Genomic DNA, 13,148 nt, shown 5'->3' with positions numbered 1-13,148 from the left:
AGGTGCAGTTGCTGGCTTTGATACACCAAAAGAAGCTTAAGGGTCTTCTATGGCTCGGGAGCACGGTTTCAGTGCGTCCTCACACTCTGCAGACTTGGCCACGCCCCCTCTTCTACAAACTTCTAACACGGAAAAGACTCTCCCGTCCTCCGTCCCTGAGACAGAGCATAGTCATCTTTTTATGTTAAGACAGAAACTGCGCAATTCCCTAATAGAAAATGTTGACAAATCAATGAAATTCTCTCGAGCAAATTACTATGTATCATATAACAAACCCTCCCATTTCATGGCAAAACTAGCAAAAGAGAAAATTATAAGAGCTAAGATTTCCTACATTTCCTGCCCAAATACTTCCGGGGATAAAGTGTTCCATCCAAAACACATAGCTGAATGTTTTTGCAAATTTTTGAAAAATTATACAGGAGGACAATGCTACTCCCAAACCGACATGAAAAGAAATCCTAGCTTTTCTTTCTAATGTGCATCTTCTGTCTATCTCAGAGTCCCAGGGTAGATTTTTGAACAAACCCATATCATAAAGAAATTTTGGAAACTATCAAATTACTCAAAAATCAAAAATCCCCAGGCCCAGACAGATTCTCTAATGAATATTATAAATATTTTGCAGAGATCTTACCCCTCATATGTCTCTAGCATTTAATCAGAGTATAGAACAAGGCACATTACCACCAGAAATGCTTGAAGCTACTATAATCATTATTCCCAAGCCTGGTAAAGACTAGAGATGACTGAGCACCAAAATGCTCGGGTGCTCGTTGCTCAAGTCAAACTTTTCGTAATGCTCGAGAGCTCGTTTTGAGTAACGAACCCCATTGAAGTCAATGGGCGACTCGAGCATTTTTGTATGGGACCGATGCTCCGCATAGCTGATGACTTGTCAAGCACTAGAAAACATCAGAAAGTCATGGAAACTACACAGTAACGGATAGGGAAGGGCAGCGGCAGCATGCATGGTTGCATCTGAGGCTCCCAGGTCCCACTATTAAGCCAAAATGGGGGCAAGAGTCTGGCGTCACCCCCTAACAATTTACTTGCGACAAACCCTCATTAGCAAGGCACACACGCTGGCACATTTTAGCCAAGCACCACACTACCTACAACCAAGGACAATCACTGCCTGCGGGTGACACTGCTGCCTCTTTTCCTGCGTTACATTCTGGCATTGCTGTCCAACCCCACCCCCACCCCCCCACGACACTGCGTCCACAGCACACACAAAAGTTTCCCTGCGCAGCGTTCAGCTGCCCTCATGCCACACGCTCACTTCATAGCCACACCACCCTCATGTCTATTTATAAGTGTGTAGTGGATGAGGAGGAACTGGAGGCACACACTGCAGAGAGTTGGCAGTGCTAGGCAGAGACCCTCTTTGAAAGTGTGGGCGATAGCCCACAATGCTGTTGGGAATTGATGATAAATTGACGTACGATCATCATTCTAATCCCATGCCACCTCCGTCACAAAATTGTAAGGAGCCTCAAACGTCAGCATAAAGAGGACTCAGGTGCCAGCACATCTCTACAATGTAGCAATACTTTGTGTGGGAAGCACGTGAGCGGGCCTAGGGTTAGGCTCGTTCCCAGTCTCTTCCTTGTGTGACCCAAGGTACCGCGAGTTACTTAGCAATGGGAAATCCATGTGTCCCCACACAATTCATTCTGTGTAGGTGTAAGATAGCTCAACACCGCAATGGGAAGTCTTTGAGTTTCTTGGGCTCGCCTATGGCAGAGTTTCACCCCGCCAAGGACCTCGGCCCACATTTCTACCCTAGTCAGTCAGTGTATTTGTGCCAGACCGGTAAAACACCGCAATGGGAAGTCTTTGTGCACCCACAGCATAGACGAGCCCAAGGAACTTAAAGATGGTATTAAGCCTAAAGAAATCAGAGCACCCAAACATGGCAGTTTCACCACACCAAGGACCTCGGCCCACATTTCTACCCTAGTCAGTCAGTGTATTTGTGCCAGACCGGTAAAACACCGCTATGGGAAGTCTTTGTGCACCCACAGCATAGGCAAGCCCAAGGAACCCAAGGAAATTATTATACATAAAGAAATCAGAGTACCCAAACATGGCAGTTTCACCCCATAAAGGACCTCGGCCCACATTTCTACCCTAGTCAGAGTATTTGTGCCAGACAGGTTAAATACCGCAATGGGAAGTCTTTGTGCACTCACTGCATAGGTGAGCCCAAGGAACTCAAGCACGGTATTACACATGAGGAAATCAGAGTGCCCAAACATGGCAGAGTTTCACCCTGCTAAGAGCCACTGCCTACATTTCTGCCCTAGTCAGTCAGTGTGTTTGTGCCAGACAGGTAAAACAACGCAATGGGAAGTCTTTGTGCACCCACAGCATAGACGAGCCCAAGGAACTTAAAGATGGTATTAAGCCTAAAGAAATCCGAGCACCCAAACATGGCAGTTTCACCCCACCAAGGACCTCGGCCCACATTTCTACCCTAGTCAGTCAGTGTATTTGTGCCAGACAGGTAAAACACCGCTATGGGAAGTCTTTGTGAACTCACAGCATAGGCGAGCCCAAGGATCTCAAGCATAGTATTACACATGAGGAAATCAGAGTGCCCAAACATGGCAGAGTTTCACCCTACTAAGGGCCTCGGCCTCGGCCCACACTTCTGCCCTAGTGTGTTTGTGCCAGACAGGTTAAACAACGCAATGCGAAGTCTTTGTGCACCCACAGCATAGACGAGCCCCTGGAACCCAAGGAAAATATTACACATAAAGAAATCAGAGCGCCCAAACAAAGTAGTTTCACCATGCCAAGGATCTCCCCCTCGGCTCACACCCTCAGTAATTGTGAGCATAAAGCGGACTCAGATGCTAGTGCAGCTGTGAACGTCTCATTAATGCAGTAACGCTCCTTTTGTTTGGCCCAAACCAATGTCTCAGATAACTGTGGTAACACGAGAGAAAATACATTTTGCCCAGTGCTGATCCCCTGACCCCAAGCAGGAGGAGGAGGTGGCATAACAAAGCCAAGAAACCATGACCAAGGTAGGACCCGCAATAGTCTGTGTGGGAAGTATGTGAGCGGGTCCTGGGTCAGGCTTGGTCCCAGCCTCCATCTGGTGTGACACAAGGTGTCACGAGTTACATAGCAATGGGAAATCCATGTGTCCACACACTATTCATTCTTTGTAGGTGTCAGATAGCTCAACACTGCAAGGGGAAGTCTTTGAGTTCCTTGGGCTCACCTATGCTGTCAGTGTACAAAGATAGTATTACACAGGAAAAAATTAGAGTGCCCAAACATGGCAGAGTTTCACCCCGCCAAGGACCTCGGCCTTGGCCCACAATTCCGCCTGTTGCGTCCTACGGATGTGCAAACCTCAATAACATAAATCAAAGACACAACTGTGCAAAAGAAACATAACACTATGGGGAATACTCTCCCTATAGTCCCCTAACCCGGGAGGGGGCCCTGCCTACTCGGCGGACTGATCGCTCTGACAAGTGCGAGCCCGCACGCGTGCCTGGGCCACTAGCAAGTCCCTATCAGGGAGCCCTGACACAAAATAGAAGCAAAACAGAACCAAACAAAACAGAAAAGAACTTAGCTTGCATGGAGAGCTTCTGCCAGGCTGTGTTGCTCCGTTGCTGTCCAAAATGCAACTGAAGTGATTGACCAGCACAGGGGATAGTGCTGGCCCTGTTTAAATAGGAGCCAGGCTACTCAGCACCAGGTGCTGACTGACCTTCCTCCTGCAGCTACCACACCCCTCAGCTCCCGGAGAAGCAAGGGCACACCCAAAACCTGGTCTGGCCTGCAGGCAAGGCGCAGGCCTCAGCACGGCTGCAACACCGCTCTAGTCAGTCAGTGTATTAGTGCCAGATAGGTAAAACACCGCGATGGGAAGTCTTTGTGCACCCACAGTATAGGCAGACCCCTGTAACATTTCTGTAGCAACAGTTTAGGCGGACCCCAGTAACATTTCTGTAGTAAAAGTATAGGCGGACCCCAGTAACATTCCTGTAGCAGAAGTATAGGCAGACCAATGCAACATTCCTGTTGCAGAAGTATAGGCAGACCCCAGTAATATTCCTGTAGCAGAAGTATAGGCAGACCCCTGTAACATTCCTGTAGCAGAAGTATAGGCAGACCAATGTAACATTCCTGTAGCAGAAGTATAAGCAGACCCCTATAACATTCCTGTAGCAGAAGTATAGGCAGACCCCTGCAACATTTCCCACTGGTGCTACCACATAGCTATTAAGGACCCAAGGGATCATGTGATGAGGTGATGCTCAGACCAGGGGCGGGGTAATGATACACACTATGTAATGTGATCGCGCGGTCACTTGTGAGCGTGGTGACGCAGGTGGAGCCGCATGACGTGATGACATGGCGAGGATCATCTTATGTGCATGCGCTGTTGCAAGGTTATGTAATTTCTTATGAAGTGAGGGATTCTTTTGATTAGGTAAAGAGCAGACTGGGGGTAACACAAGGATGCGCGCCACGTAACATGATCGCGTGGTCACGTGACGTGGGCGTAGTAACGGAATGACGTAGGGGGTGCTGTATAACGTGATGACGCTGTATTGGAGCATCTTGAGCGCATGCGTGTTTACAGGTTGAGACGCAGACCCATGGAGTGAAACATATGGAGATACTGCAGTCTGGAAACCGGATCCCTGTAGAATTTGACCACAGCTGCAATTACTATCGCTGATGGAGGTAATGAGGGGAAGGAGTAACATTGGTGATACTGATTGGTCTATTGCCATTTGTATTTTATTATATAAGGTAGTGGGTAAGAATATGGTGCATGCTTGATAAAGACCACAGAGTGGTCGAAACGTCGCTGCTTGTGCCTTTTCAAAGGTTGGAATAAAAGCCTATGTTTTACACTTAAGCTACTCTGCTGCCGTTCATATTCTATAACTTGATGTGGCATGAGAAGTTGAGTTCAATCTCCAACGGCTGTGCAGGATTTGCCTCCCCGAATTGGGTTTGGATCCAAGTGCTGCTGGTGCAATTTTCTAAGGACTATATTCTTGCTATAGAAATGTTACTGGAGTCCGCCTATGCAGTTTCTACTGAATGGTTTAAGGGGGTTTGCCTATTCTTTTGCTACAGAAATGTTACTGGGGTCTCCCTATACTCTTGGTACAGAAATGTTACTGGAGTCCGCCTATACCTTTTCTACTGAATGGTTTAAGGGGTTCACCTATACTCTTGCTACGGAAATGTTACTGGGGTCCACCTATACACTTGCTACAGAAATGTTACTGGGGTCTCCCTATACTTTTGCTACAGAAATGTTACTGGGGTCTCCCTATACTTTTGCTACAGAAATGTTACAGGGGTCTGTCTATACTTTTGCTACAGAAACGTTACAGGGGTCCGCCTATACTCTTGCTATAGAAATGTTACTGTGGACTGCCTATACTCCTGCAATAGAAATGTTACTGGCGTATGCCTATGCCTTTTCTACAAAATGGTTTGAGAGGTTCGCCTATACTCTTGCTATGGAAATGTTACTGGGGTCCGACTATACTCTTGCTACGGAAATGTTACAGGGGTTCGCCTACACTTTTGCTACATAAATGTTACTGGGGTCCACTTATACTCTTGCTACAGAAATGACACTGGGGCACCCTTATACTCTTGCTACAGAAATGTTACTGGGGTCTGCCTATACCTTTTCTACTGAATGGTTTGAGGGGTTCACCTATACTCTTGCTACGGACATGTTACAGGTGTTCGCCTATACTTTTGCTACAGAAATGTTACTGGGGTCCCCCTATACTCTTGCTATAGAAATATTACTGGGGTCCGCCTGTGCAGTTTCTACTGCATGGTTTGGGGGGTTCGCGAATACTTTTGCTACAGAAATGTCACAGAGGTCTGCCTATACTTTTGCTATAGAAATGTTACTGGGGTCTGCTTATACGTTTGCTACAGAAATGTTACTGGGGTCTGCCTATACTCTTGCTATAGAAATGTTACTGGGGTCCGCCTATACTCTTGCTACAGAAATGTTACAGAGGTCTGCCTATACTTTTGCTACAGAAATGTTACTGGGGTCCGCCTATACTCTTGCTATAAAAAATGTTACAAAAACTTCCCATTGCAGTGTTTTACCTGTATGGCACAAATATATTGACTGACTAGGGTAGAAATGTGGTCTGAGGTCCTTGGCAGGGTGAAACTCTGCCATGTTTGGGCACTCTGTTTTCCTCATGTGTAATACCATCTTTAAGTTCCTCGGGCTCGCCTATGCTGTGGGTGCATAAAGACTTCCCATTGCGGTGCTTTACCTAAATAAAGGAGATGGAATAAATCCTCCACAGTGCCACCTATTGAAAGGCAGCATTCCTTAGAGTCAAAGTGGGACTTTTTATACAAGTCTTCTTACAATGACTGGGAATCAAAAGCAAAGCCAGACTCCATGTACATACAGCTGTTTCCGGGTTATTGCCCATCATCAGTGTACAGTAGGAGTCTGGCTTTTGCTAGTGAGAGGCCTGGGACAGGGGTCAGAAACGCTCTTTTCTCCTTAGGGAGAGCAACTATATACTATAAACTAAGTGAGGAGACTCAAATGGCCACGCACGCTCCTCTGGGTAATATGCAAATAAGGGAGATGGAATAAATCCTCCACAGTGCCACCTATTGAAAGGCAGCATTCCTTCGAGTCAGGCCTGTCCCAGGCCTCTCACTAGCAAAAGCCAGACTCCTACTGTACACTGATGATGGGCAATAACCCGGAAACAGCTGTATGTACATGGAGTCTGGCTTTGCTTTTGATTCCCAGTCATTGTAAGAAGACTTGTATAAAAAGTCCCACTTTGACTCGAAGGAATGCTGCCTTTCAATAGGTGGCACTGTGGAGGATTTATTCCATCTCCCTTATTTGCATATTACCCAGAGGAGCGTGCGTGGCCATTTGAGTCTCCTCACTTAGTTTATAGTATATAGTTGCTCTCCCTAAGGAGAAAAGAGCGTTTCTGACCCCGGTGCTTTACCTGTCTTGCACAAATACACTGACTGACTAAGGTAGAAATGTAGGCCGAGGTACTTGACAGGCTGAAACTCTACCATGTTTGGGAACTGTGATTTCTTCCTGTGTAATACCATCTTTGTGCTCCGACAGCATAGGCGAGTCCAAGGAACTCAAAGACTTCCCCTTGCGGTGTTGAGCTATCTGACACCTACACAGAATGAATTGTGTGGGGACACATGGATTTCCCATTGCTATGTAACTCACAGCACCTTGAGTCACACAAGGTGGAGGCTGGGACCGAGCCTGACCTAGGGCCCGCTCACGTGCTTCCCACACAGAGTATTGCTGCATTGTGAAGATGTGTAGAAGTGCTGGCACCTGAGTCCCCTTAATGCCCACGTTTGCGGCTTTTGACAATTTTCTGATGGAGATGGCACGGGTTTAGAATGATTGTACGTCAATTTATAATTAATTCTCAACAGCACTTTGTGCTATCGCCCACACTTTCAAAGAGGGTCGCTGCCTAGCCCTGCCAACCCTCTGCAGTGTGTGCCTCCAGTTCCTCCTCATCCAGTACACACTTATAAATAGACATGAGGGTGGTGTGGCTATGAAGTGAGCATGTGGCATGAGGGCAGCTGAACGCTGCGCAGGGAAACTTTTGTGTGTGCTGTGGATGCAGGGTTGTGCGGGGAGGTTGGACAACAACGCCAGCATGTAACCCAGGAGAAGAGGCATCGGTGTCACCTGCAGGCAGTGATTGTTCTTGTTTGCAGGTAGTATGGTGCTTAGCTAAGATGTGCCAGCGCATGTGCCTTGCTAATGAGGGTTTGTCACAAGTAAATTGTTAGGGGGTGATGCCAGACTTTTGCCCCCATATTGGCTTAACCCCTTCCCGCTCCATCACGTACCGGTACGTCATGGGAGCCTGGTACTTCGCACAAAATGACGTACCGCTACGTCATCAGGATAGCGCGAGATCATGACTGACCTCGCGCTATCCCGCAGCGGGAGCCGGCTGTCAGTCACAGCCGGCGTCCCGCTGCAACAGCAGGGGGGGCATCGGGGATGCGCCCCCCGCTGTTAACCCCTTCCCTGCTGCGATCTAAGTAGGGAAAGAGTTCACAGAGGGATCGCGCTCCCTCTGTGTCTCCGGCCGGCTCTCGCGATGTCATCGCTAGAGCCCGGTCTGTCACCATGGCAACAGGACACTGGCGTCCTGTATTGCCAATGCCTATGATTGCTGTATAAGTAGCTCTGCCATGCCTTATGACAGCGATCATAGGCACAGTGCTGCAAGTCCCTCAGAGGGACTCAAATAGTGTAAAAAAAAGAAAAGAAAAGTGTAAAAAAAAGAAAAATGTAAAAAAAAATGGAAAAAAAAACCCTTTTTTATGCTTTTTCTAATATTAATATTTTCATAAAAAAAGGTTAAAAAAAATTAAAACCCCACATATTGGGTATTGACGCGTCCCTAACGACGTGTACAAAAAGCTGAACATGCTTTTTATTTTGTACAACAAAAAGCATAAAAAAAACTGCTAAAAAACAGAGGCAAAATGCTAATTTTTAGCATTTTGCCTCACAAAAAATGCAATAAAAGTGATTAAAAAAACGTACATTCCCCAAAATGGTACCAATAAAAACTACAGCTCGTCTCGCAAAAAATAAGCCCTTATAGAGCTCTGTACATAAAAAAGTAAAAAAGTTACAGGACTTTGAATGCAGCTATAGAGAAAAAAAAAAGATTTCCAAAAAAAAGGCTTTTTATTGCAAAAAACTGTAAAAACCTAAAAAAAAATATAACAATTTTGTTATCGTTGTAACCGTACCGACCCGCAGAAAAAATTTTGTGTGTCATGTATGCTGCATGATTAACGCTGTAAAAAAAAAAAAAATCTGTCAGAATTGATGCGTTTTCTCTCCCTGTTATCATAAAAAAATAATAAAAGTTTTACGATATAGTGTATGTACCCAAAAGTGGCACCTATAAAAACTACAGCTCGCCACGCAAAAAAACAAGCCCTTATATGGCCACGTCGACGGAAAAATAAAAAAGTTATGGCTTTTGAAAAATGGAGATGGAAAAATACCAAAAATCGCTTGGTCCTCAACGCCAAAATAGGCCGTGTCCTTAAGGGGTTAATAGTGGGACCTGGGAGCCTCATATTCAGCCATGCATGCTGCATCTGCCTTTCCCTATCCGTTTCTGTGGTGTTTTCATGACTCTCTGATATTTTCTTGTGTTTGACAAGTCATGACCTATGCACAGCATCGGTCCCATAGAAAATGCTCGAGTCGCCCATTGACTTCAATGGGGTTCGTTACTCGAAATGAGCTCTCAGGCATTACAAAAAGTTTGACTCGAGCAACGAGCACCTGAGCATTTTGGTGCTCGCTCATCTCTACTCTTTGAAGACTGAGCTTAGTGAAGAACTGTGCACCTCGCAGATGGTCAAATAACTCAGAGATTAAAGGCAGTTGATATTTGTTCTTAATGGTAATTGTGTTCACACCCTGATAGTCAATAGAAGGACAGAGTAACCCATCTTTCTTTTTAACAAAGAAGAACCCGGCCGCTCAGGGGGATATACCTGCCTCTAGTGGGTAGCGAACCTGGTACGATCTTAATATGGCAGTAATATGCACAATGAAGTGCTAGACACTCTGCCTCCTTGTTGGGAATTCCCACAAACCTGCAGTAGGTCTCTGGCATGCCCTGGAGATTCTGGAGCACAGTAGGTTGCTGAACTGAGTGCAAGCACTGGGTATAGCATGATGTTTCCCAACATAACAGTTCTCCAGTCCTCCAATCCATAGTAGGATTGTTTTGCTGTAGCCAAGGCAGCCCTATTAGCAAAGGACGGGTCACCCCAGAAAGTAACAACAGAGATAATCTATCCAAATGAAGATCACCAATCTTCAGTTCCAGTGGTTCTGTGACAAAATGAATGGTCTCCAGCAAGGTGCTTCCATTGATGGTAGTGACCACCAAGGGTCTCAATGCATCAGACAGGGATAGGATAGTGGTCCACCATTGCCTGCTGCAAGAAGTTCCCAGCGACCCAGAGTGCAAAAAGGCTGCCACAGTGACCTGGGAACCAGAAAGGAACAATGTCACCAGAAGGTTTAATATTGGAGAGGACTGATCCTAGGTAGAGGAGTTTCTCTGCTTAAGATGACAGGATCGAAAAATGTGCTCCAATGCACCTCAGTACATAATACATTTTGAAAACCCAATTCTTAGATTTGGATATTATTGAAAACAAGCTGTTAATTTTAATTTCATTCTTATATTCTTTAATTGCTTTTAAAAAAATGGGACTCATGAGGCAGTAAAAAAAAATCCCCCAAGACTTGTTGTATCAGACACCTTGCCTTCTCTTTAGTATATAAATATGTAGATTTAAACCATTTGTGTTTCATATTCATGTTTTTACGGCTGACAAAACATGACTGTGATGTTATCTATTTCCTTTGGGACATGTTTTCCAGAAATTAACTAGGATTCGATAAAATTAATACAGAAATTTGAAAATGAATATTAAGAAAAAAGAAATATCTGATGTAAGTCTTGTAAGTAACCTCTAATTAATAATACACAATGATTAGATTCATCTCTAATTTTCTTAAAAATATTGACTTGAAAAAAAGACAAATGCGTTGTTATTGTTTTCTAATTAAAAATGTGAATTTCTTTCATCTTCTTTACTCTTTTAGACTACCATTTCACTTTTCTACTATATATACAAAATTATCCAAAAACATGGAATTATATTTTTTATTACCAATTGTAGAGTTCAATTACTTTGTAGCTTGCCTAATTATAAATGTAAAGTAGATAACAATATGCTGCATTTAGTAAAATACATTGATTTAGTTATGACTAGAGCCTGAATTTGTAACTCTCCAACTTTTGTATTTCGCTGTTTTTGGTTTATTGTAGTTTAACTATTATTCATTCTACACACAGGAGAACAATCTAACTTCCATCACTGAGTTTTTCCTTTTAGGATTTCAAATCAGCCAATATTTAAGAATTCTCCTGTTCCTTCTTTTCCTTGTGGTTTACTGTGGGACAATATGTGGGAACCTCCTGATCATCAGCCTGGTGTCCACCAGCAAGAACCTCCACACTCCAATGTACTTCTTCATCTCACAACTGTCTTTTGGTGACATTTTGGTGATCACTGATATTGTCCCCAACATGCTCCACATCCTGCTGAACAATGGGGCGACTATTACATTTATTAGCTGTATTACTCAGTTATATTTTTTTTGTGCCTCTGAATCATTTGAATGTTTTCTTCTTACTGTGATGGCTTATGACAGATATGTGGCCATCTGTAATCCCCTTCGTTACTCCACCATAATGACAAGTGGACATTGTGTGATTCTGACTATAACCTGTTGGTTGCTTGGATTTTCCATTATTTTGATTTATATTATAAAAACTGCAAAGCTAATTTTTTGTGGAACCAATATCATTGACCATTTATTCTGTGACATGGTCCCCTTACTAAATCTGGCCTGTTCAGACACCTTTGTTATCCATTTGGTTATTTATGTTATCGGCATTCCAAGTGTAATATTGCCAACTACAATTATTGTAGTTTCTTATACTTATATTGTTTTAGCAATTTTAAGAATTCCATCCAGTACTGGTAGGCAGAAAGCCTTCTCTACCTGTAGCTCCCACCTCATTGTGGTCTCTATATTCTACTGGGCTATGTTCACTGTTTATATTATCCCATCAAAAGGCCAAACACCCTCCATAAGTAAAGTTGTATCACTGCTATATACTGTTTTTACTCCCTTGATTAACCCCATTATTTACAGTCTGAGAAATAAAGACATCAAGAAAACCATACAGGAAGCACTTTATCACCGTGTGAACTTGTAAATGAACCAAAAGTGGATATTTACAGGCGTCATGTGGTAAGTGTCTCAAATTGTTAGAACAACAAAATCATTATGGAAATATGCCACAGATGTCACACTATTGGACACACCCAGGGTTTACAAAACGGAAAAAAAAAGATATAGTTGTCACTGGGATATAAAGTTGCAGGAATATGAAGAGAGGGAGGGAGATGTGTGAGAAGGTAGAAAAGAGTTAGTCTTTTTTTATATGTGTCTGAATATATATATATATATATATATATAATATATATTTTTAATTATTATATTTTTTATATATATATATATATACACACACACACACACACATATATATATATATATATATATATATATATATATATATATATATATATATAGAATATATATATTTTTAATTATTTAATTTTTTGTTAGTGAAATGAATATGACTCCATATTCTATCCTATGCATAAACATTTTGTAAACCTGTAGCCATCTTCTGTGTCTCTTTTCAATTTCTCCATTTGTCCTCTTTCTCCCAGATTTATGGATATTAAGTGGTTATTTAATAAGCCTTGAGTAAATCACTAAGGTTTTTTTTTCCCCAGAGGCTAGCTACTGTGGCATTTAGACTGGCCGGCTGGTCAAGCTAACATGTTCGTGTCTGTTCATATATGTTCCTAAACACTCTCTCTAAACAAGTTATTGTTTAGATTTATTGTTCCATTAAGTTAATCATGTATGTTAAACTCTGCGCCAGCGCATGTTTGGTTGGCATTTTAGATGTTACATTTTTTATCTGATATATTTTTGATTTTGTTTATGTTGTTTGACCAATGGTAACAAATGAATTATAATAGATTTGAAATATTGTAATTAAACATTTGACCCTATAAATAGTATGACTTGTCACTCAATAAACAGATTACTTTGGATCATATCCAATGCTGTGTGTTTCATTGTTAGTCTCCTGAGCTCAGCTTATCTCTAAACAATTTAATTTGGACCCCAATAGCATACTGTATAGCAAATATTGGTTTGCACTAACATTTTTGCTGCCTAACAGTGGCATTTGATCGACTCCGAACCCCAGCAAAGAATTTAGTGACTTTCACATCACCAGGAAAAACCACAGACAGAACGCGCTATACATAAAAGTAAGATTTCTTACAAAGGGTCTGTTTTTCCCTGAGGCTGTGACTTACCATCTGCACTGTAGTACAATGGGCACACCTGCCATGTTTGATCCATGCAAAGAACCAGCAGATAGAAT

The 13,148-nt window shown here is 43.0% G+C and overlaps 1 protein-coding gene across 1 annotated transcript; it reads left to right on the top strand.

Annotated features, from left to right (window-relative positions):
• The first annotated feature begins 10,531 nt into the window (after positions 1 to 10,531).
• Positions 10,532 to 11,897, top strand: LOC136610342 (olfactory receptor 6B9-like). Its single transcript, XM_066589574.1, has 2 exons — positions 10,532 to 10,561; positions 10,941 to 11,897. Exons 1-2 carry the CDS (start codon positions 10,532 to 10,534, stop codon positions 11,895 to 11,897), a joined length of 987 nt encoding a protein of 328 aa, XP_066445671.1.
• Positions 11,898 to 13,148: the final 1,251 nt, after the last annotated feature.

Source organism: Eleutherodactylus coqui, chromosome 2, assembly GCF_035609145.1.
Source record: "Eleutherodactylus coqui strain aEleCoq1 chromosome 2, aEleCoq1.hap1, whole genome shotgun sequence".
Taxonomy (NCBI): Eukaryota; Metazoa; Chordata; class Amphibia; order Anura; family Eleutherodactylidae; genus Eleutherodactylus; species Eleutherodactylus coqui.
Note: the sequence above shows the minus strand (reverse complement) of the source record. Positions and strands in the feature narration are given on the sequence as shown.

Excerpts from the sequence above, each read along its gene's own strand:
- LOC136610342 (XM_066589574.1), top strand. The coding sequence starts at position 10,532 with ATGAATATTAAGAAAAAAGAAATATCTGAT. Across the intron at positions 10,562-10,940 it reads AGAAAAAAGAAATATCTGAT|TTTAACTATTATTCATTCTA; the intron begins GTAAGTCTTGTA and ends GGTTTATTGTAG.